Source organism: Salmo salar, chromosome ssa10 (assembly GCF_905237065.1).
Source record: "Salmo salar chromosome ssa10, Ssal_v3.1, whole genome shotgun sequence".
Taxonomy (NCBI): Eukaryota; Metazoa; Chordata; class Actinopteri; order Salmoniformes; family Salmonidae; genus Salmo; species Salmo salar.
This window is the reverse complement of record NC_059451.1, coordinates 25,550,926-25,576,959: the sequence shown is the minus strand read 5'-3', so window position 1 is coordinate 25,576,959 and position 26,034 is coordinate 25,550,926. Positions and strand designations below refer to the sequence as shown.

The following is a 26,034-nucleotide window of genomic DNA, read 5'->3' as shown; positions in this document are numbered from 1 at the left end:
TTGAGGGGATTAGAAAACTAGGCCACGTATTGATTGGGTTCCATGTTCTCTGTTTCCAAGGAGTTAGAAGAAGCACTAAACTGTACCAGGCTGGCACTTTGAATCAGGGCACTGTGAATATATTAGCTACATTGCCTCAAAGGGCTCTGGGTGGAACAATTGCATTTACGTTAATCTCATGAATTACATTAGGAGAAATCAAATGTTATTGATAAATAGAAATCGTGCTTACACACACAAGCTTTAGATTCTCTTTCCAATTCATGCCAAGGTTGTTTATCAGATCTCAATTCCCTGCTATATCGAAAAACCTTTATCCTCCAGATAGCTTTAAATCTCCATTGTCATAATCCTTGTGCAAACTATTCTCAATAATCATACTTCACTGTTTGTGTAAGACTGTCAAATTAACTATAAAAGCTTCAGCTGATCGATCAATATGATTCATATAAAGTGCCTTCAGAAAGTATGTGATATACTTATAAGTATGTCAGCTGTGAATCTTTCTTACAAATATAAGTACATTTGGGGAAATCACTGAGTACCACTCTTCATACTTTCAAGAATGGTGGTGGCTGCATGTTATGGGTATGCTTGTCATCAGCAAGAACTAGGGAGTTTTTAGGATAAAAAGAAACGGAATAGAGCTAAGCACAGGCAAAATCCTAGAGGAAACCTGGTTCAGTCTGCTTTCCGACAGACACTCTGAGACAAATTCACCTTTCAGCAGGACAATAACCTAAAACACAAGGCCAAATATACACTGGAGATATTTACCAAGACACAATTGAATGTTCCTGAGTGGCCTAGTTACAGTTTTGACTTAAGATCTGCTTGAAAATCAAATGCAAGACATGAAAATGGCTGTCTAGCAATGACCAACAACCAACTTGACAAAGCTTGACACATTTTTTAAGAATAATGGGCAAATATTGTACAGAGATTTACCCAGAAAGACACACAGCTGTAATCGCTGCCAAACGTGATTATAACATGTATTGACTCAGGGGGTTGAATACTTATCTAATCAAGATATATTAGTGTTTTATTTTCCGTCAATTGAAACAATTTATAATAATTTTGTTCCACTTTGACATTACAGAGTATTTTGTGTGTATTGCTGACAAAAAATAACAATTAAATCCATTTTAATTCCACTTTGTAACAAAACAAAATGTGGAAAAAGTCAATGGGTGTGAATACTTTCTGAAGGCACTGGATGAAACCACACAGTGGCCCTATTAAGTGAAAGCTGTGCCCGGGGTGGTGTTCTGAACAGAGGAGGTTAAAACATAATAACAAAGCAGTGCTCCCTTTCTCACCCTCAGGAAGGAGTCCAGGGCCCCGTTCTCCATAAACTCTGTGATGATCATGACTGGCCGGCTCTTAGTGACCACGCCCTCCAGTCGGATGATGTTGGGGTGGTCAAACTGGCCCATGATGCTGGCCTCAGACAGGAAGTCCCGCCTCTGCTTCTCCACGTAGCCTGCCTTCAGGGTCTTAATGGCCACGTACAGCTCCCTCTTCCCAGCCGGCTTCAGACGACCCTTATACACCTCCCCAAACTCGCCTGGAGGGAAAGACATGGGATTACTAATTGATTACCTTATTACAAAGCCAGCTACAGGGTCATAAGACAAGTGTTGTGCTGACAAGTCCGCAGATGTCAAACATCAGCCAGTGAGAGGACCGTTCTTTTGCTGAATGCATGAATATGTCAAGTCAAGTAAAAAATAAATGTCCCCAACAGATAAAATCAGCATGAATTATAGATGAATGGAGGCGGTCCGGTTACTGAGATAGCGGCTAAAATTGCTCTCTGTAAAGAGAGGAGCTCTGTGAAGTGGATATGGTTCTCTATCTAAAAGCAAAACAAATTAGATGGAAAAAGTGGTTTTAAAAAAACTGAATAGCTGTGCTAACACCTGGATACTGTACAGGTAAAGAGAAAGTGGAGGAGAAAATTATATAGATTCATGGATGCAGCAGAGGTACTCCATTTCCACCATGTCACCTGCACCAATGACCTCCTCAATCTTCACACAAGACACGTCGATCTCCTTGGCAAACTCTCGGACGGCCTCGTTGGGGTCCTCGTAGGTGAAGGGATCGATGTAGATCTTAATCCCTGGTGAGCCAGAGAAGTGGGTGGGGCATCCCATGGGGGAAGGGCAGTTGGACATGTCCGGTCTCAGAGAGAGTTCTGGAACAAAGGCCGAGGAGGAGGAGAGGTTAGGATGAGCACGGGGAAGCTCAAACAAATATATCATCAGTTTTTGTCCGTGTGTGACTATATGTATGTACAGTATGTGTGTGCGTGTCATCTCCATGTTTTTCTTTCCAGACTCTCTCTCTTGCTCTCACACACACACAGATGTAAACTATTTCCCGTAATTGCTGTGGAAGGCAATTTCCTTGGCTCCTCTCTCCCACCTTCAGGAACTGAGCATAAACTGATAAAAATGACACAATATCACATTACCCTCTGCACAGATGATAGGGGTGAGTCACTGACAATAGTAGCTTGGAATCTGAGTGCTACTGTCATCCGGAGCAATGGCCAAATGAGAAATACAGAATGCAGAGACCCTTATGAAAATATGTGTGTGATTTGGCAAGTGTGTATGTGTGTGAGTGGGCATAAATGTGTTCTTTAGACTGAAGAGTCCATCCTGACTGTTGTCCTGGAACTGATTTTATGAGGCCCTAACATTAATAAAATCAAATGTTATTGGGTCGGGTACACATATTTTGCAGATGTTATGCAGGTGCAGTGAAATGCTTATGTTTCTAGCTCCAACAGTGCAGTAATACCTAAAAATACAAAACAATACACACAATACACACAACAAAATACACACATATCACATTTACATAAGTATTCAGACCCTTTACTCAGTACTTTGTTGAAGCACCTTTGGCAGAGATTACAGACTCATGTCAAATCAAATCAAATATTATTGGTCACATACGCATGTATAGCAGATGTTACTGCGGGTGTAGCAAAATGCTTGTGTTTCTAGCTCCAACAGTGCAGTAATATCTAACAAAGGAATGGAATTAAGAATATATGTGGACGAGCAATGTCAGAGCAGCATAGACTAAGATACAGCAGAATAGCATAGAATACAGTATATACGAGATGAGTAACGCAAGATATGTAAACATTATTAAAGTGACTAGTGTTCCATTTATTAAAGTGGCCAGTGATTTCAAGTTTATGTATGTAGGCAGCAGCCTCTAATGTGCTAGTGATGACTATTTAACTGTCTGGTGGCCTTGAGATAGAAGCTGTTTTTCAGTCTTTCGGTCCCAGCTTTGATGCACCTGTACTGACCTCGCCTTCTGGATGATAGCAGGGTGAACAGGCAGTGGCTCGGGTGGTTGTATTCCTTGATGATCTTTTTGGCCTTCCTATGACTTCCTGTGACACCAGTAGGTGTCCTGGAGGGAAGGTAGTTTGCCTCGGTGATGTGTTGGGCAGACCGCACCACCCTCTGGAGATCCCTGTGGTTGCGGGGGTGCAGATGCCGTACCAGGCTGTGATACAGCCCGACAGGATGCTCTCAATTGTGTCTTCTTGGGTATCACGCTACAAGCTTGGAACACCTGTATTTGGGGAGTTTCTCCCATTCTTCTCTGCAGATCCTCTCAAGCTCTGTCAGGTTGGATGGGGAGTGTCGCTGCACAGCTATTTTCAGGTCTCTCCAGAGATGTTCGATCGGGTTCAAGTCTGGGCTCTGTTTGAGCCACTTAAGGACATTCAGACACTTGTCCCGAAGCCACTCCTGGTTTGCCTTGGCTGTGTGCTTAGGGTCGTTGTCCTGTTGGAAGGTGAACCTTCAACCCAGTCTGAGGTCCTGAGCGCTCTGGAGCAGGTTTTCATCAAGGATCTCTCTGTACTTTGTTCCGTTCATCTTTCCCTCAACCTGACTAGTCTCCCAGTCCCTGCCGCTGAAAAACATCTCCACAGCATGATGCTTCCACCACCATGCTCACCATAGGGATGGTGCCAGGTTTCCTCCAGATGTGATGTTTGACAAAGGGTTCAATCTTGGTTTCATCAGACCAGAGAATCTTCTTTCTGATGGTCTGAGAATCCTTTAGGTGACTTTTGGCAAACTCCAAGCGGGCTGTCATGTGGCTTTTACTGAGGATTGGCTTACGTCTGGCCACTCTACAATAAAGGCCTGATTTGTGGAGTGCTACAGAGATGGTTGTCCTTCTGGAAGGTTCTCTCATCTCCACAGAGGAACTCTGGAGCTCTGTCAGAGTGACCATTGGGTTCTTGGTCACCTCCCTGACCAAGGCCCTTCTCCCCCGAATGCTCAGTCTGGCTGGGCGGCCAGCTCTAGCAAGAGTCTTGGTGGTTCCAAACTTCTTCCATTTAAGAATGATGGAGGCCACTGTGTTCTTGGGGACCTTCAATGCTGCAGAAATGTTTTGGTACCCTTCCCCAGATCTGTGCCTCCACAAAAAAAACCTGTCTCGGAGCTCTATGGACAATTCCTTCGACCTCATGGCTTGGTTTTCGCTCTGACATGCACTGTCAACTGTGGGACCTCACATAGACAGGTGTGTGCCTATCCAAATCATGTTCAATCAATTTAATTTACCACAGGTGGACTCCAATCAAGGATGATCAATCGAAACAGGATGCACCTGAGCTCAATTTCGAGTTTCATAGCAAAGGGTCTGAAAACTTACGTAAATAAGGTATTTCAGTTTTTATTTGTAATACATTTGCAAATAAATCTAAAAACCTGTTTTTGCTTTGTCATTGTGGTGTATTATGTGTAGATTTATGAGGAAAAAATGTATTTAATTAATTTTAAAATAAGGCTATAACGTATCAAAATGTGGAAAAAGTGAAGGGGTCTGAATACTTTCCGAATACACTGTATATATGAAGCATGTCAAACAGTATGTAAACATAATTAGTGACCAGTGTTCAATGATTATGTACATAGGCCAGCAGTCTCTAAGGTTCAGGGTAGAATGCCGGACGGTAGCCGGCTAGGGACAGTGACTAAGTTCAGGACAGGGTACTGGGCGGACGCCGGCTAGCGGTGACTATTTTACAGTCTAATGGCCTGGAGATGAAAGTAGTTTTCTCTGCCCAGCTTTGATGGACCTGTACTGTCTCCGCCTTCTAGATGGTAGCGGGGTGAACAGGCCGTGGCTCAGACTGCTGAGGTCCTTGATGATCTTCTTCGCCTTGCTGTGACACTGGATGCCGTAGATGTCCTTGAGGGCAGGCAGTGTGCCCCTGGTAATGCGTTGGGCTGAAACCGCTAAAACCCTCATGCATGCATTAATCTCCTTCCATCTTGACTACTACAACTCACTTCTCTGCCGCGTCAAATCAAGCTCCCACCATAATCTCGAAATGGATGGTTACAATTCTGCAGTTTGACTCCGCACCCACACTAAGACCTGGCAGTACATCACCCCTGTCCTCTGTGAACTCCACTAGCTCCCTGTCTCCCAACGCATTGATTACAAGATCCTCCTTCTACCCTTCACCACCTTGCCCCCCACTTACCTCTCAGACCTCTTTCTCCCCTACCAACCAACACGCACACTCCATTCCACCTTGTCATCCCCAGGTCGAAGCTCCAGAGCTTCAGCGACAGGGCCTTCTCCAGGGTTGCTCTTAGGCTCTGAATCTCCCTCCAGCCATCCATGACTCAGAGGCCATCACTGCCTTTCAGTCCCTCCTAAAGCCCCACCTCTTTGACAAGGCCTATCCTTAAGCCCCCCCCCCGTCCACACACACATACAAGCAAAGAAATACACTACTAAGACACTCCTCTCTTCACCATACTGAGCAGCAGTGGTGTAAAGTACTTAAGTAAAAATACTTGAAAGTATTACTTAAGTTATTTTTGGGGGTATCTGTACTTTACTTTACTATTTATATTTTTGCCAACTTTTACTTTTTACTCCATACATTTTCCGCAGATACCCAAAGTACTAGTTACAATTTGAATGCTTAGCAGTACAGGAAAAAGGTCCAATTCACACACTTATCAAGAGAACATCCCTGGTCATCCCTACTGCCTCTGATCTGGTGGACTCACTAAACATAAATGCTTCCTTTGCAAATGATGTTGGAGAATTGGAGTGTGTCCTTGGCTGTCAAAAACAAGTCATAAAAAAGGAAATTGTGCCGTCTGGTTTGCTAAATATAAGGAATTTGATGTATAGTATTTACTTTTACTTTGTACTTTTACTCAAGTATGAAAATGTAGTACTTTTTCCACCACTGTACTTAAGTACATTTAAAATCTGATACTTTTAGACTTTTACTGAAGTAGTATTTTACTGGGCTACTTTCACTTTTACTTGAGTCATTTTGTATTACGGTATCTTTACTTTTACTCAAGTTTTTCTTTTAATTTCTACAATTGTAAAGCGACTTTGGTTCCTTGAAAAGTGGTACATGCAGTAAGTCCCGTGAAGGCGGCTCTGTGTTTTCCCCGAAGCGGGCAAAGAAGATGTTTAGCTTGTCCGGCACCGATTTATAATGTGCGATTGTCTGGAGTCCCTGCCACATACATTTCATGTCTGAGCCGTTGAATTGCGACTCCACTTCGTCCCTGTACTGTCGTTTTGCCTCTTTGATTGCCTTACGGAGGGCACAGCTGGTCTGTTCGTACACGTCCATGTTTCCAGTCACCTTGCCATGGTTAAATGCGGTGGTTCGTACTTTCAGTTTTGCGCGAATGCAACCATTTATCCAAGGTTTTTGGTTTGGATAAGTTCTAATCATCAGGATGGGAAAAACATCCTCTATGCACTTCCTGATGAACTCAGTCACTGAGTCAGTGTATACGTCAATACTATTCTCAGAGGCAGCCCGGAACAATTCCCAGTACTCGTGATCAAAATAATGTTGAAGATTCTGATTGGTCAGACCAACATTGAACAGTCCTTACCATAGTTTAAGTTTCTGGCTATAGGAGTGGAGGATCAAAATGGAGGCATGATCTGATTTGCCAAAGGAAAATCAAGCCTAACAGTGCATCAAAATCACAAATAGATTTGGCTTGAATGCTGGTGCTTACACACTGGTGCCTCCATTTGAACTGTGATGATACGTTTTTCTGTAATCAAAACTGTCCTCAGACATCCCCTTGCTAATTATTAGATTGGTTTCTTTTACCTCCAAGCAAGTTGGACAAAGTCCCTGGTAACCAAGCAGAAGACGAGCAGACCAAACAATGTTTTTGATCCCAGGGACATATAAGATGATCAGAGTGACTCACAAAGTCCTAGCAAACATTGCAAAGTAAGAGAGGGAAACGTGTCATAACACACACTAAGATGAAAAATTCCAGGAAATATCACCTCCTGCAGTAGACATCCAATTTTAAGATTCAGAGAAAAATAAATAAGATCCCACACACTGCACTTGCACAGTATCAGTATTTTGTGCCAACATTTTGGCCTCACAGCCTTCATCATAGTTTCTATGTTTCTTCGAACTGTTATTTAACATTTCCTATGCACCTGCAAAGCAATCCCTAAATGTGTGTGTGCATTTCACTTTTATGATTGAGAAAAAAAATGAAGTAAACTTAATTATGAAAACCCAGCCAAAGTTTCCAGTATAAGGTCAAAGTTAACTATAGATGTTTCTGATATCTGCCTCTTTCTACATATAATCTACACTACAAAAATGGAAGAATAATGGAACTATTGAAAGTAAAGGACAATCAGACGTGTTGACTTGAGACCATCTATTCTGTGGCTCTTGTGGGGATCAAGGCTTGGTTCTCAATGGAACAGGGTCGGCTCATTCTGACATCGTCCTAATTGCTTTGAACCAATAGGATACTCAGATTTAATAGACAATTAAGTGAATCCAAACACACTCAAATGAGAGGATTTACTCAGGCGCCGGGGGAAGAGAAACAGCTCACCATCCCATAATGGGTTTCTTGGCAACCTGTACCGACTGTACTATTATAAGAGACTATCTGCACAGCGTCCAAATCTTTTCACACCACATGTGCAGAATCTATTCAATTTATGATCAGCAACATATCATTTTATGTCTTGTTTAAACGGCAAACAGTTTATATATTTTATCTTCACCTGTGCTGTGGCACCATCTTTTTATGGATGGCTGAGAGAAATAATAGAAACAAATGTAAACATTCTCTGCCTCTCTGATCTGAGTGTCCATCAAACAGAATGACTGTTAATCCTGAGAGAGAGAGAGATCTTGACATTGACATCATGTTTTTACTGTTGTTCCCTTGATAAACAACAAAGACATGTAAACCATTCTGCTCCATAAGAGAGAGATAGAGAGAGAGGGAGGAGTAACTGAACAGGGCAACAAGACTCTTGGGAAATTCACCCTTAATTAGGCCGGATTCAGAATCCATGGTAACAGATTGATCTGTGAAAGGTCAGGGCCCTGTAGGCACTCGATTGGCAGCATGTTATCCAATATTGATCATTTTAACTGTAAAACGCTGAAACTTGTACATACATTAGATGCTATTCCCTGACCACTGCCCTGGTCCAGAACCCACTGTATGTAGGAGACGTGTGTGTGTGTGTGTGTGTGTGTGTGTGTGTGTGTGTGTGTGTGTGTGTGTGTGTGTGTGTGTGTGTGTGTGTGTGTGTGTGTGTGTGTGTGTGTGTGTGTGTGTGTGTGTGTGTGTGCATACATGTGTGTGCGAGAGAGCGAGAGAGAGAGAGAGAGTGGAAGAGCGAAAGAAAGAAAGAGAGAGAGCATCATCCCTGTACTGGAGAGGAATAGGGAGGCGGGGATGAAGGAGGATAGGTAACGAGCTGTGTCTTAAATAGATAATCTGTCAAAATAGCCAGGATGTTATATAAGGGCCAGACTGGGATGATGGGAGTCAGATGTTGTGTGGTGCCTCTGGTGGAGTCACTGGTAGGCGAGTGTGTGAGTGGGAGGGTCCGTGGGGGTGTGTGTTGTGTGTGTGGGATGGGATGAGAGCTTTATGCTTACCTCTGCCTGTACTGTAGTGCTGCAGTTTGTCACTGTATATAGTCTCCTTCATGTATGATCTCTTCCTGCAACAAAGAATCAGCAAAAGACGGTTATGTAACCATATTTGACAATATTAAGCCACTGTATTAAACGTTTTTAATATTAACATTTAATTCCTGGGAGGCATAACCGTTGAACATATTCCTGGTAACACCAGGTATGAGCAGTGACTAAGTGGTTGTTACCTGCTGCAGACGATGGAGATGGCCACCAATGATACAAGGAAGACCACTCCTGCAGCCGCTGAGCCTGCAATCAAAGGCAGCTGCTCCCTCAGCTCCGATTTATACTCATCTGCAACGAGAGAGAGAGAGAGAGAGAGAGAGAGAGAGAGAGAGAGAAAGAGAGAGAGATATAAATAGTGAGAGATAAAGAGGGAGAGGGAGATATATAAATAGTGAGAGATAAAGAGGGAAAGAGGGAGATATATAAAAAGTGAGAGATAAAAAGGGAGAGAGGGAGATATATAAATAGTGAGAGAAAGATGGAGAGAGGGAGAGAGAGAGATATAAATAGTGAGAGATAAAGAGGGACAGAGGGAGAGAGAGAGAGATGTAAATAGTGAGAGATAAAGAGGAAGAGAGAGAGAGATATATAAATAGTGAGAGATAAAGAGGGAGAGAGAGAGAGAGAGATATAAATAGTGAGAGATAAAGAGAGAGCGAGATGTAAATAATGAGAGATAAAGAGGGAGAGAGAGAGAGAGAGAGAGAGAGAGAGAGAGAGAGAGAAAGACAGGAGAGAAATGGAGAGAAATAGAGAGTTGAAGGCAAGGTAAAAGAGGAGGTCAGAGAAGAGGTGTGAAAAGTGAAGTGGTGCGAGGAGAAGAGAGGAAAGGATGGGAGAGAAGAGAAATAGCAGTATTGGAACAGTTAAATGGTATTGGGACAGTGTCAAAGGTGTCTCTACTGTGAAATACATAGACATGTGGGCTAGTATCTGTGCAGACAGACAGTCCCTCAGAGTGACACATTGCTTCCTGACACAGCTAATCCCTTTACACACGAAATAGGAGTCAGAAGAACGCCTGCTAATCTCAACACAAATTCTTTATCACGTGTCAGAGGGAGAGTTAAGAAAGTAAACAGAAACACCATACCTTCATATGTATAGATCGGATTAAAAGGATGTGTTGCTGTTCTGTCATTTCCAACTGAATCACACATTCTCCAGTATTTATCTATATTCACTTATATAACCATTCATATTGTGTTTTGAATGAACAGCACCCTTTTTCATATTCTGTGGTTTTCATATGGGTTATAATTGTTTATACCATTTTGTGGAAGCTTTCAAAATAGATACTAGTGATAACAAATATTTTAGACTTATTTTGGTGCAACATTTGCATAAAAGCTTTATTTTAACTTTTTATTTGGTTCATAGTTTTATAGTCTCTAACCATGACCAGAAAACTTTTCTAAGACAGATGACTCAACTGTTTTGGGGGGGAACGGATTCTGCTGCAACCCCAAGTCTTCGGCAGGCGCTGCTGCTAGAGATCCCTTAACGAGCTACACCACACTGTGAGCATGCAGGGGCTCTCTGTTGGCTGCTTTCCTTCACTACACCATGCAGCTGTGCCACCTGCAAAGACTCACTATGGCTAACACCTCAAATGTGCAATTTCCCCGAACAAATGGAATTAGTCAGAGCCATATATTTATTTTCTACAGTGCCTTCATAATTTATTCACACCCCTTGACTTTTCCACATTTCGTTGTGTTACAGCCTGAATTTAAAATGGATTCAATTTAGATTTTGGCACTGATCTACACTCAATTCCCCATAATGTCAAAGTGGAATTATGTTTTTAGAAATGTTTACAAATTAATCAAAATGAAAAGCTGAATTGTCTTGAGTCAATAAGTAGTCAATCCCTTTGTTATGGCAAGCCTAAATAACTTCATGAGCAAAAATGTGCTTAACAAGTCAGATAATAAGTTGCATCGACTATACAAAATCAGACATTGAATATCCCTTTGAGCATGGTAAATTTATTAAACTTTGGATTGTGTATCAATACACCCAGTCACTACAAAGATACAGGAGTCCTCCCTAACTCAGTTGACAGAGAGGAAGGAATCTGCTCAAGGATTTCACCATGAGGCCAAAAGTGATTTTAAACCAGTTACAGAGTTGAATGGCTGTGATAGGATACAACAACAACATTGTACTTACTCCACAGTACTAACCTAAATGACAAAGTGAAAAGAAGGCCTGTACAAAAAATATATATATTCCAAAAAATTGCAATAAGTAAAACTGCAAAATATGTGGCAAAGAAATTATATTTTTGTCCTGAACACAATGCATTATGTTTGGAGCAAATCTAACACAACACATAAATGAGTACCACTTTTCATATTTTCAAGAATGGTGGTGGCTGCATCATGTTATGGGTATGCTTGTCATCAGCAAGGACTAGGGAGTTTTTTTGGGATAAAAAGAAAAGGTCTAGAGCTAATCACAGGCAAAGTCCTAGAGGAAAATCCAAGAGGTAAACCTGGTTCAGTCTGCTTTCTAACAGACAAATTCACATTTCAGCAGGACAATAAGCTAAAACTCAAATCTACACTGGAGTTACTTACCAAGATGACATTAAATGTTCCTGAGTGGCCTACAGTAGTTACAGTTTTGACTTAAACCGTCTTGAAAAGACTTGAAAATGGCTATCTAGCAAAGATCAACAACCAACTTGACAACTTTAAAAAAAATTATGATGAAATATTATTCCACTTTGACATTACAAAGTATTTTGTGTAGATCGTTGACAAAAAAATTACAATTAAATCCATTTTAATCCCACTTTATAACACAACTATATGTGGAAAAAGTCAAGGGGTGTGAATCATTTCTGAAGGCACTGAGGATACATGGCTCTGGTAGGAAGTACTTTAATCCAGACATTGACTTTGGAATATGTATATTAAAAATAAATCCTAATATCAAGGGAATATCGGTTTAATAAAAAAAATTCACCACCTGCTCTGCGTCGACACATACAAATGTATTGCAGTAATGATAGTTAATGTTTGAAGTTATTACTATATCCAATCTCCCACACCGAGTCCACAGACACAAAGACCCGCATGGCGGTCACACACACACACACACGGAGCATACCATCTGTCAGGGTTTGGAAGCACTGCTTGCTGCTGTATTTGCCGAAGCCTGCCACCGTCCTGGCACGGACCTGTACCACGTACATGATGCTTGGCCTCAGGCCCTCCACACGGGCAGTGTTGGTCTGGCTCCGCACCATGGTTGAATTCAACTCAGTGTGGTCCTGTAACAATCAGGGAGAGATCGAAAAAGAGGAGAAAGAGAGCTAGAGAATATTACATCTGTTCATCACACTGGGCCTGCAGCCTTTAGGCAGTGGAGTAACAACTCGAGTCAACCCCTAATCCTAATACACACTACATACTGCCCTGTGGGCTTAGATAACAAAATGGCCCTTATTCCTCTTTATGTTTGTGTATGAGATTATACTGGATGGTGGATATCCACATTGGCCTCCACTGTTGTAATCTTTATACAGCCATAGAGGGTAATTAGGCTTTTCACATACACACAGTATATCATTTTAGAACTCTTTTAATTTGGCCACATAAAAGCAGAAATAGGGACATCGAGCAATGAGTTGGGTGTTGAGAAAAAAAGAGTTCCAAACAACATCCCCATATTAGATCTTTCATCATGTGCAGCATATCAGTAGCTGATCCTGGTTTTAGAATCCATGCATAGACGTATTAATCATCAATCATCAACCAGAGTTACCACACACATCTCTCCTTTCAGATCGTTGGCTCATCACAACACACCTTTTCACTGGCATTGTGTGTACTTAGAGAGCTTATGGCATTTGCTTTTCTTTCTCTGTTTGCTTTAATCCCTCTCTGTCTGTCTCTTTTTCCAGACTCTTTCCTCTGTGGAGGGATGAGAGCAAACAGGAGCAGGAGGTGGAAAAACACTGAGACGTGTCCAGGTTCGCCTCAGACCAGAGTGAATCATCTTTTTACTGAACACATGAGTGTATGTACATGTTCAGCATGTGTTTAGTAATTGTTTCGTGAGAATGTGTGACTTGGTATGTGGCAGGTTAGGTCTGCTGGTTTGTATAAAGACTGGACACATTTTTAGTATCTGGACCATTCAAACTGTAAGTATCCTCCATGGTGGTAATTTATAAAAGGAAAAGTGTGTGCATACACAACAGACACAAAAACAGCCAACCCACAGAGACAGAGAGAGACAGAGGAAGGAAGGAAACACTCCTCAGCTAATGGAGGCTCTAACCTTCCTCTATCAGAAGAAAAACACTGAGCAGAAATTAGATGCAACTTCACCCCTGAAATATAGCTGCTTCCTCGCTCAGCGCATGCACTGCCTAAATGACAAGGTCCAGTGCAGAATTAGATATGGGGGACTTTGTATAATGCCTGGAATTCCTTAAATGCCCAAGGCCACTTATCTCTCTTCCCCAGAAATACCCAGTGAACCGCCCTTTACAACCACTCCCAATTCCATCCCTCTGAAGCCCCAACCCATCCTCCCCTGGCCTTATCCCCGCCTGGCCTTCTTAAAGATTTGTGAGGGGTGGAGACTCCCAGAGCTGCGAAGGGGGACTGTGAACTTAACTCTCAACAGCCTAGCAGTGTTCAGCCTGGCAATGTTCAGCCTGGCAGTGTTCCGTGGCACTTCAGTCAAAGCTGACGGATAAAATATGCCTCGTTGGCCCTTGCCATTTCAATTTCAAAAGCAGACTCCACCTTGCCATTACGCCAATATTCTCACTGCTTATTATCACACCAGCTTTGATGCTCAGCAAGAAGGCCAAGAAGACATCCACTACCTCAGCAAAGGCTAGCAAATGGAATTCTCCTCATACATGCAGAGAATGCGGAATGGGGTTTGTACTCGGACCGAGTAGAGCATTACATAATAGGATATTGTGACAGGGAGTGCTGACATTATCAGTGTGCTGTCCCATCGGGAACCCACCTCTTCTTCATTGTCTGCACAGAGCAGGAGGAAGAAAAAGACCTTCGGTAGAATAGAGAATTTATATCTGCTTTCATTGGCCAATTGGTGCAATCCAGGCCCGATCCCAAATCTAAACCAACCCCATGGCTCCAGACATTCCCTGGAGATTGCAGCTGAGTGACTGGCATTACACACAGAAATACTGGACGAGGTGGGGGGGTGGTGAAACTATGAAGAGAGTGGCAGGACAGGAAACAGCGTGTTACACTGGCCCTCCATACATAATTATCAATTTCAACAAGCATGAACCCTATTCGTGGGCTAAGTTTTTTTTTGTGTGAAAGATATGTAGTAATCCGCAAAGCATCATACACTGTGGTGGGACTCTGATGACTTCATGATTTCAAAAATAACTTTAAATCATCTTACCTTTTAGCTCTGATACATTTTCCTGTTGCCCAGACAGAGGTGATAAAGCCATCATATTAAGCAGACCAGGTAAATAAAACAAGTATGGAAATAGAACAAAGCGTTCAGACTCGTATTCCTTCAATTTGATCCATAATTCTCTCCATTATTTTCTGTGGGGGAGTGTAACCTGGACATGGGGTAATAGTAGAATGTATTATTCTCCTTCCGTTGTGTGTGTGGGGCCATCTTTTCTGACTCTCCACCCTGAGGACTCTGGTTCTCCTCATCTCTTCTTTGCAATACAGCTGTGGTCCAGGTAAATATCCCTATCCCTATCTCCACGATATTACTATTGTCTCTCTGAGGAAATTAGTTTGTTCAACACTATGTTGTGTCTATGGAGCCACTGTGGGAGTCCTGAAATGAAACACGGTACAGAACCACCTCAAAAAAACCTGTGACTTCCGCTGTGATGAAAAAGGTATGTCTTTATATTGAAATATGTGACTCGTTTCAGGAAACTAGGTGTATGTCGTACATAACTAAACTCTTCAAAAAAAGAAACGTCACTTTCAGGACCCTATCTTCCAAAGATAATGAATAAAAATCCAAATAACCCCACAGATCTTCATTGTAAAGGGTTTAAACACTGTTTCCCATGCTTGTTCAATGAACCGTAAACAATTCATGAACATGCACCTGTGGAACGGTCGTTAAGAAACTAACAGCTTACAGACGGTAGGTCATTAAGGTCACAGTTGTGAAAACTTAGGACACTAAAGAGGCCTTTCTACTGACTCTGAAAAACACCAAAAGAAAGATGCCCAGGGTCCCTGCTCATCTGCGTGAACGTGCCTTAGGCATGCTGCAAGGAGGCATGAAGACTGCAGATGTGGCCAGGGCAATAAATTGCAATGTCCGTACTGTGAGATGCCTAAGACAGCATTACAGGGAGACAGGATAGACAATTGATCGTCCTCGCAGTGGCAGACCACGTGTAACAACACCTGCACAGGATCAGTACATCCAAACATCACACCTGCGGGACAGGCACAGGACGGCAACAACAACTGCCTTAGTTACACCAGGATGGCACAATCCCTCCATCAGTGCTCAGACTGTCCACAATAGGTTGAGAGAGGCTGGACTGAGGGCTTGTAGGCCTGTTGTAAGGCAGGTCCTCACCAGACATCACCGGCAACATCGCCGCCTATGGGCACAAACCCACCGTCGCTGGACCAGACAGGACTGGCAAAAAGTGCTCTTCACTGAGGAGTCGCGGTTTTGTCACACCAGGGGTGATGGTCGGATTCACGTTTATCATCGAAGGAATGAGCGTTACACCGAGGCCTGTACTCTGAAGGTGAAGGGTCCATCATGGTCTTGGGCAGTGTGTCACAGCATCATCGGACTGAGCTTGTTGTCATTGCAGGCAATCTCAACGCTGTGCGTTACAGTTACAGAGAAGACATCCTCCTCCCTCATGTGGTACCCTTCCTGCAGGCTCATCCTGACATGACCATCCAGCATGACAATGCCACCAGCCATACTGCTCTTTCTGTGCGTGATTTCCTGCAAGACAGGAATGTCAGTGTTCTGCCATGGCCAGCGAAGAGCCCGGATCTCAATCCCATTGAGCACATCTGGGACCTGTTGGATCTGAGGGTGAGGGTGACGGCCATTCCCCCTAGAAATGTCTGGGAACTTGCAGGTGCCTTGGTGGAAGAGTAAGGTAACATCTCACAGCAATAATTGGCAAATCTGGTGCAGTCCATGAGGAGGAGATGCACTGCAGTACTTGATGCAGCTGGTGGCCACACCAGATACTGACTGTTACTTTTGATTTTGACCCCTCCCACCCCTCCCCTTTGTTCAGGGACACATTATTCAATTTATGTTAGTCACATGTCTGTGGAACTTGTTCAGTTAATGTCTCAGTTGTTGAATCTTGTTATGTTCATACAAATATTTACACGTTAAGTTTGCTGAAAATAAACACAGTTGACAGTGAGAGGACGTTTCTATTTTTGCTGAGTTTACTTCACAAGGGCGCCATTTCAACGTAAACTTAATTTTTTTTTATCAAAATGTGTTTTTTGGCAGAGATGCCTTCTGGGACATGTGAACTTTCATGTGCCTTAATAACAAACTTGTATTCCATCTGTAAATACAAATAAAATTGTTAAATTACAAGCCTAGCTGGTTTAGCCATGGAAAAAGGCCGCTTCCCGCTAGCCATGATTGGACATGCCAAGAGATGAGTTCGGATTGGTCTGCCATGTAGAGTATGATAGCTAAGGAGATGGAGAAAATTCTGGCGTTTGATTGCAAATATGCAGACGGAGTCAACAAGAGAACACAGAAGGCTCCAAATTACATCTTCAAACTAAGAGCAACCATGGCATCTGTGACAGAGAGGGAGAAGTGTCCATCCATGTATACGGTTAAGAGAGTCTAGCTAGCAACATTTTCAGATATAAAATGTTTCTAGTTTGTCAGAAAATGTACTGTTAGCTAGCTAGCTAATGTTACGTGTATGATCTGTGTAGTAATATTATTCGTATCTTAGAGCCATTTGCACTGCTAGTGTCATGACTGTCCTGATCAGGTCAGGTTACAGGAGACCACAATCCTACAGGGTCTCTCTCAACCCCCAACAGAGGAGGAGAGATCTAGGGGTATGAGGATGTGGGGGTTTTATGACCCCTCACGCCCAGGATAAATCTTAGGACACAGAGAAATTCCTTTGTCCTCACTATGGAGAACTGGCCTCAGAACATTAAACATGCAATAGAAGGACTTTGGAACAATGGTTTCCGTCAGCCACAATGGTGGTCATGACGAGAGATGGAATATGAAAATGTATGTAATTTTTGTTTTATTATTAAAGGTTAACAGATGACGTTATTATGAAAACATTGTACCTTTAAGAGTTTTCCCAGTGTATGCCTGATGTTTATACATTGTACGTTGTGTGGAAAATATCCAAATCAAAGAGAATGTTTTGGTAAAGATGAGATGTGAAGTTAGTGTCTAAAATTGGATTTGAGTAAAATCTAGGCCTTGTCCCTTAACTTGGTACGCCCAGAGAATTGCCCTAAAGGCGGTTACGCCCACTTCTGACCTGAGGGTATAAGACATGTGACTGAAGAATGAACTGTAGACTAAAAGAGACCCCAAGCTGCAGCGAAGGTCTAAATGGTCAACGAACCCCAAAACGCAACACAAAGTTTGAAGACAAATAAATATTTTTCTACCCAAGCTACGGATGAGTAGCTGTGTCTAAGTGGGTGAATTCAAGCCGAACCACCTAGCCTCCACTCTTCATCGAATCGTGGTATCTACGCTATTTCATTCATACGCTGTGAGCTCTGAGCTACAGAGCTGTCTGTCCTCAGACGACACCACAGAGAAAAGGGAAGAAATCAGACCACCAAGCCAAGAAGGACACTAACATCGTGAGGACAATCAGAGAGTTGCGTCAGAGCAGTGCGCCCTTGAGAAGCCTAAACGAGCCATGCGGGACGCCCCTCTGAGATCTCCAACACGTAATTACATCATTATATTCTGACCCATAAGAGCGGCAGTTCGGGGCAAGGCTAGGTTTAAATAAGCATAGCTGACAAATGAACCCAAATGTATATTTCTCTCGTGTACTTTCTTTGTTTCTCTCTCTTTTAAATCCCCATTTTGGGTAACACGCGCCAGTGTGTTGGCCCGTTATACTAAGTCCTAATCAATAGCCTAGACTGTGTTTTGTGTATGTGTATTTTTATCATCATTTTAGCTTGCTAGTAAATAAATAATCAACTAAGATTGGTGTTGTAAACTCATTGGTGAAGCCCGGGTTCGTGCAGATTCCCGGATTATGCGACGTTCAGACATGAGACTAGAGGTTGATTAATTTAGCGACTGTTGTAAAATCGATATTCTGATATTCTTTGAGTTAATTTGGGAAATAGAAACTCAATAAAACTAATTTTCCCATGGTGCCCCAGGTTAATGAGTTAATAATTGCTTGATTCATTGCTTGATTAATTTAAGCACGTAATTATAAACAGTTAATCATTCGATGAGCAACAGTCGCCACATTAACTAATACAACGTCACGACACTAGTTATAGCCTAATGTTAGCTAGCTAACATTGAACCTCGTTGGTTAGCTACCTGCAGATTCATGTAGGGTAGTAACATTATGAGTTGGGATTATGGTTAATTGTTTAGCTAGCTAGCTACATGTCGAAACAAAAGACTCCACTATGCAAGTAACTATTTCAATAGAATGTTTATGATGTCTCTGCGACAACTGTCAATAGAAGTAGCTGGTGTCTTTGGTTGTTTAGTACATAGCCTCATGTGAATCCTTAAAGAGATGGGTGGGGCTAAAGCTTAAAAGGGTGTGAACGATGCTGAATGGGTGTAGACAAAGAAGGTAGGTACCAAATCCAGTAGGTACCAAATTATTCAAGGACATTTTCTCAAAAGTGAGGTTACAAATGTATCAACTTTCAAAGCAGAATTACCTTCCCATTGTTATGTGCTGATTGCCCGCAGGCCTACAAAAGGGTTTCCCATCCCAGTTGCCCATCCCTGGCCTGGGGGATGAGGGCAGGCACACAAAGACATAGACTGATAGACATAGACTGATGAAAACAATTGTGGCCCAGTCCATTAAAAGTAAAAATGCTAAAATAGCTAGTTGTCTTTGACATACAGAACACTCAATATCTTTAACGCAACTTAGCCTGTTTAAATAGGCCAGCTAGCCTCCCTCTTCTCGTGCTCTCAGAACTAGACATATGAAGTGCTTATTAATAACAACCTTTCACTGATTGACCAGGAAAACAACTAAGTCATCAGAGGACAGAGAGGGTTTTGACCAAACTCTCTGAAAGAGCACATTTGACAGCATTATGTTGGATAATATACAATATTACAGTAAATGCATGCTTTATGAGTGTACAGTGCTGTTAACAGTCTTTTCAATAGAAACCACAACTGACATCGTATCCATGAACTCCATAGGTATGACCATACTATATCAGAGAGGAAAATACGAGAGCCAGAGAAGGATACTGACAGAAGACTCTAGATGTGCAGCAGGCAGAGAGAGACAATGAAAAGGAAATGGACACAACAATGAAAAAACACAGTGTAAAACAGAGTGAGAGAAAGAAGAAGTAGGGAGATATAGAGGAAGCTGAGAGAGACAGAGGGAGGTTAGGGCAATGGAGTAGATATAAGGTTAGCGAGACCACCGGGCAGCCCTCTCTAAGCATGGGGGAAGCTGCATATTTACTACCTAATGATATAGAGTTGAAAGGCTGTGTGCTGCCTCTACTCAGGGGGAAAAAGGCTGTGTGGAGGAGCCACAGGTCAGACAGGGTTGGCGAAAGACCCAGACTGAGAGGACACCTTTCACACAAAACAGGTCCAAGCACGCCGATATCCTAGCAACCCACTGCTCTGTGCTCATCCAAAGAAGACGCGGGTTAAACGCAATTAATGGATAATTATCAAGGTTGCAAAGGCATTCTCAGATGCACACTCGCCAAGGTAACGAGGGGAATGACTCAAAAATCAGAGGGTACAATAAAATTTGAGTAAACGTTTCAAGTATAATGACACATGAATATTGAGTCCCATGGGGAAAAGGATAAAGGCATAAAGGCTAATATTCCCAGCAAGCTTGGTAGACCAATACCTGCCCAGAAGATTCACCCAATAGAGACAACCTTCTGGGTGTCTTTCCATTGAACGTAAAAGAGATGCCTTTGGTGGACATAATGATCTGTTCGTGTATTATTACAGACATTAATTATTAAAATGTTGTCTTACCTTTTCGTAGTACCTCAGTTCATAGTCCAGGATGATTCCATTGGGCTGCTCAGGCTGTGGCCATGACAATGTGAAGCTCTTCATGGTGGAGCTGACCTGGTGCATGATGGGAACCATGGAAGGAGCTAAGGGAACAGACAGATGGGGCAAGGTCAACTGTATGGATGCTTCCTTACTCTTTAGTATTGCAACCATCCTACATGTTTGATCAATGTTATGAAATAAAGGCCTTCTGTGCTGAAACTGTATGAAAAAACATGCTTGACTGAAGAGTCCCATTTAATTGAATGGCTTTCAAATCTCTTAGGAAACACCACAGACGTATGATGTCGTCATACCATTCCTTTAAGCAGTACTGAGGTATCCTTGGTCATAGTATTTCTATTACAACAATTCTATGGCATCGAACTGAGCTCACTTTATAGCACATTTGATTTGCAGCCCTCTTTTCCCCTTACATACAGCAATAAAGTTGAAATGCCCATAACATGTTTTATGAATTAAACCCATTCAGCCCATTCAATTTCATCCCTCTCTTTCTGCTACCACCACAATCCCCCAGGCCATCATCGACAACAACCCATCCTCTTAACCCAGGGAGGGTGGAGGTCACCACAGCAAGCCCTCGACCAGGGATGGAGAGAGGAGTGTGGGATATTACCCCCATAGCACCTAATGGTGTATCTGTTTGTATGATTGTCTTACATCCCGGCAATTCTATGTGACTGAGCATCCTTACTGTAGCAGCAGCAGGGAGAGATGTTGGTCATGTTAAGCGGTTGTCTGTGCACTGCTGCTTTGGCTAAAAGAGGGGAGGGGATAGTCATCAGTCAGTGAGAGGAGGCTCTCTGGCTCTCTTTCACGCACCGCTGCTCCAGCTTTGCGCCGCGTTATCAATACGCTGAGCCTGGCTAGCGGTGAGGCAGCAGTCTACAGGCCCCCAGCACTTCCTATCATTCATACCGTTTCAAATGTGCTGCTTTCCTTGCCTCAAACGGCCTGCTTTTTAATCTTTTCAATTCATTTTTTATTTAATTTCATTTGCTGATTTGGTTTTTGGACTATGAGATATGGAGCTATGTTTTAGTGAGTGAAACTCTAGCTAAGTGGAATGGAATTCCCTAACACAAATGTTTTATATTTTTGGAGCCCACAGGGTTTATGGTGAGGGGTAAACAAATCAGGCAAAACCCTATTATTTTGACAAGTGAGTGAGTGAGTGAGTGAGTGAGTGAGTGAGTGAGTGAGTGAGTGAGTGAGTGAGTGAGTGAGTGAGTGAGTGAGTGAGTGAGTGAGTGAGTGAGTGTATTACATTTGCTGGTCCCCACAAGGAAAAATGCTATTTTAGGCTTAGGGGTTAGGTTTAGGGTTACAATTAGAGTTTGAGGTTTAGGGTCAGGAGTAGGGTTAGGTTAGGTTAAGGAAAATAGGATTTTGAATGGGAATCAATTGTTTGGTCCCCACAAGGATAGTAAAACAAACATGTGTGTGTGTGTGTGTGTGTGTGTGTGTGTGTGTGTGTGTGTGTGTGTGTGTGTGTGTGTGTGTGTGTGTGTGTGTGTGTGTGTGTGTGTGTGTGTGTGTGTGTGTCTGTGTGTGTCTGTGTGTGTGTCTGTGTGTGTGTGTCTGTGTGTGTGTGTGTTCCCCATCCTCTCTAACTGTGGCTGGCACGAGGCTGAGTGAATTAGGAGCCAAATAAGAGAAGAAGAAAAAACACTGTTAGCTCTCTAAGAAAGAAATCTGCCACGCTAGACTAGACTTCATGCTCAGCTCAGAATTATGTCTGTCTGAGTTACAGCCCCAAAACAGATATTTAAAAACTCTACAAAAAAGCCATCTGACATTTCCTCTACTAAGTGTGGTGACGCATCCCTCACATAAAAAGACATGTCTGGGTTGTTGCTCTTTCAACTGCTGTTATCTGCCTCAACCTCCACTGGCAAGCTGTGAAATTCAATAGTTTGCTGCTATTGATGACAATGCATGTTTTTTTTTCTGATTCTCATGCTGAAACTATCAATACGATGTTTCCCCGGATAAAGAAAAGGACTCCAAAATCTCCATAAACAATGACACTGAGTGAGGCCGATGCTAAGTTACTACACTGACATTGATGTCTTCATCATCATTTTTGAAATATTGGGCTTCCTCTAACCGATCAATTTTTATTGGCTGAAGTAAACTAGCAGAGCTCTCAAAAGGCTTGCCTCAGCATTTTGCTCTTTTTATGTCTCCAAGATGTGTGTGGATTTACAAGGAGAGAAACGTGTAGAGGAGGATTTGAACAAGCAAGATAAGGGTGGTAAAACTGTCAGAGTTCCAATCTCCCGAACACCAGCATTCCTCACAAGGTAAGAATGTCCCACAGGAGACCTAAAGGACGAAGCAGGATCTCTATATTACAACACTGTTTCCCACAAGAATAAGGCAGAGCTTGTTGGAGGAAAAGTACAGTGATTCTTCACATATATCAGATAAAACAATGTTACCTTTTTGTCAGATAGACTTCATCATTAGGAAAGTCTCATTACAGCCAACATTTAATGTAATGTTGATGATGACCCTGTTTCCTTTACCAATTTGGATTCAAGCTACATGAAATAAAAGTATTTCGGTTGTACTACAAAAAATATGTTCTCCTTCTTTCTCTGCCTTTTCTTTCTGTATGCATTGTTCTGTCTGTCCCTCTCTCTCGTTTGTTCTCGCTCTCTCTCTCGCTCTGTGTGAATGTTTTATAGCTCTAGATAATGCCTCTACTCAGGCAGAGGAAGAGGGGAACATCAGGGATCCCTCACACAGAGACAGACAGCCTGTTATCTCGCCTAGTGCAATATTTCCATCTGTTTCTTGTTTTCTTGTTTACCAGATGTTGGTTCAGATGCAATTTCCAAATGTCCTTATAGGGCACAGGAGACAAACTGACCAAAACACAAGAGATTGGCTTTCTGTGTTCAGATATTACATATAGCTAACTGCCAGTGGCTACTGTAGCTACACTTGTACCTTGATGTTATTCTGTATTTTCTTGAGGTGTTTACTCATGTGTATATGGTTCCAAAGAATACAGTCACTGCAAGCTTTTCCTGTCTCATCTTATTTATTTTTTAATTACCCTTATTTTACCAGGTAAATTGACTGAGAACACATTTTAATTTACAGCAATGACCTGGAGAATAGTTACAGGAGAGAGGAGGGGGAATGAATGAGCCAATTGAAACCTGGAGATGATTAGGTGGCCATGATCGTATGAAGGCCAGATTGGGAATTTAGCCAGGACATCGGGGTTAACACCCCTTCTCTTATGATAAGTGCCATGGGATCTTTTAGTGACCACAGAGAGTGAGGATTTAAAGTCCCATCCGAAAGACAGCCCACTACAAGCGCAATGTCCCCAATCACTGCCCTGGAGCATTGGGATATTTTTTAGACCAGAAGAAAGAATTCTTCCTACAGGCCCTCCAACACCACTTCCAGCAGCATCTGATCTCCCATTCAGAGACTGACCAGGACCAACCCTGCTAAGCTTCAGAGGCAAGCCAGCAGTGGGATGCAGGGTGGTATGCTGCTAACGGTGTCATGGGTGAATGAGCTGTTGTAAGAAAGGACAGACCCCTATGACTCTGCAAAATACTGGTGACATGGAGGATGGGACTGGCTGATGTAGTGATTCTGAATCTTCACAGATTCAAAACGCCAGGAAAATATATTCCATGAGAAATGTAAATGCAGTCTTACTACTGTAGCAAGCAGTGTCTATGAGTAAGTGTCTGAAGCTGTTCAATGATTAGTACAGTTTGTGAAAGAGCTATGACAAATTTCCGGCTTGGGAATTCAAGAGACTCTCTGATGGATCCAAATACTCTCAAAGTGCCCACTGATGGAACAAAGAACCAAGTATCTCTCTACAAATTGACACGGTTCACTGGTCTTTATGAGAGGCTCAAGGTAACATGGATCCCTTTATGTGGACTAATGCAACTTCTGGCCAGACATATCCTACTACCCGTGGAACAGTAGACATGTTTTACATTTCCCTGAGGGGAGTGTGTGTAAGAACCATTCCCCTGAGCACACACTGTCATGGGCTGGAGAGAAGCCTCCACTGGGCACCAGTGCCCCCCACACCACCTCCATGCCAGCATGAGAAGAGTTTGGGGTTTGAGTGTGGAGCCCCAGAGTCTTGCCAGAGTAGAGGGTTTGGCACTGTTCTCTGTGAGCTTCTATCATCCGCTAGTGTCAGTTACTCTGCCACAGTTCTGGAAGAGTAAGCAGACCTCGGAGTGTACATGTTAATATGTTGCCCACATTAGCTGATTTATTTCATGCCATTCAATCTGCACCTCTGTTTTAATTCATTGAATTCATGGCTCCCACTGACCCACTCTCCTAAAGACTTTCTCAGACTACAGTTGAAAATGCATAAACCGTAAAAGGCAATGGTAAAATAATGTGTAATATCATATTTTACATTTAACTGAAAGGTTCTAATAAGTAAGCTGGTCTTTGGTTGGTGGTAAATCGGTTATGCATGAGAATACACACCACTGTGTCTGAGAGGAGAGGAGTTACAGAGCAGTGCATCAATCAGGGTTCTTGTCAGCTCTGTCACTCCAGACTGAATAAGGTCTAATGGCCCCTTCACTGAACCACAACTAAATCGCTCCTCAACAGAGATTTCCTTTACTCTGAACTGTCGGGGGGGCACTATTTGAACCAACCTCCCATCCCCTGTGACTCTGTCAAAAGGACAGTGGTGTACACTCACACCATTATCCTTTCAATATAGCCCAGGGGTCTTCCAACCTTTTCTTGCCCCCTCCCAGGCAAACCGGTGACCCAGGGACCCCGATCAAAAAATTCACGTCTTGTCTTATCAAGTATATGATTTTTTTGCTGACCAACAGCAGTAGCGCTAGGGGTCCACAGACCCCCGGTTTAATAACCCTGATCTAGCCAACTCATTCAGCTAGAATCCTTAATTGAAACAGTAACAAAGCGTTTGCCCCGTGGTCCCTGCCGAATGTTTCTCTAAAAAGCTAAGGGATGGGGCTGGAGAAAGGCTATACAGTGTTTGTTTACACTTAAGATGTTTACACTTTGTAGTAAAACAAGCTTATATTTTTGGTTCTGATGGGGTACGGCAGTTGAACTAAGCTCATGAGGCATTTATACGTTATATTCTTCAAGAATCAATGGGTTTATATCATAAATATTTACATCCAAAAATGGATGTAGCAACTAAGGTGTCACACCCTGACCATGGAGAGCCCTTGGTTCTCTATGGTATAGTAGGTCAGGGCGTGACTAGGGGGGTGTTCTAGGTTTATTATTTCTATGTTGGTGCTCTTGGTATGGTTCCCAATTAGAGGAAGCTGAGGTTCGTTGTCTCTAATTGGGGATCATACTTAAGGGCTCCCTGTATCCACCTGCTGTGTGGGATATTGTTTTGCGTTAGTGCATGTAGCACCTCTGATGTCACAGTTCGTTGATTGTTTGTTTCTTTTTGTTTGGAAGTTTCGCTTAAATAAATATGTGGAACTTTAATCACACTGCGCCTTGGTCCGTCTCTCCACACGTTCGTGACATAAGGATTCTAGCTTTAAGGTAACCATCTCCTCCATTGCCTCTCAACTCCTTCTTTTATTCTAAACATGACAAATTTTTCCCTACAGAGCCATGACATAAACTCCTTCTCAGGGACAGCTGAAATGGCCCAATTACCTGGCAACAACACAATGGCTCTGACCACTTTTCTGAAG

At 42.6% G+C, this 26,034-nt stretch overlaps 1 protein-coding gene across 1 annotated transcript in view; it reads right to left on the bottom strand.

The window, feature by feature from the left end:
- The window catches only part of LOC106613872 (ephrin type-B receptor 1), a 215,853-nt gene that overhangs the window by 31,203 nt on the left and 158,616 nt on the right, over positions 1-26,034 (bottom strand). Inside the window, exons 6-11 of the mRNA XM_014216576.2 lie at positions 20,276-20,400; positions 12,164-12,326; positions 9,223-9,331; positions 8,996-9,060; positions 2,015-2,203; positions 1,323-1,570 (exon numbers count right to left, since the gene is read on the bottom strand). Coding sequence (XP_014072051.1) covers positions 1,323-1,570; positions 2,015-2,203; positions 8,996-9,060; positions 9,223-9,331; positions 12,164-12,326; positions 20,276-20,400 — 899 coding nt within the window. The remainder of the gene's footprint in view (positions 1-1,322; positions 1,571-2,014; positions 2,204-8,995; positions 9,061-9,222; positions 9,332-12,163; positions 12,327-20,275; positions 20,401-26,034) is intronic.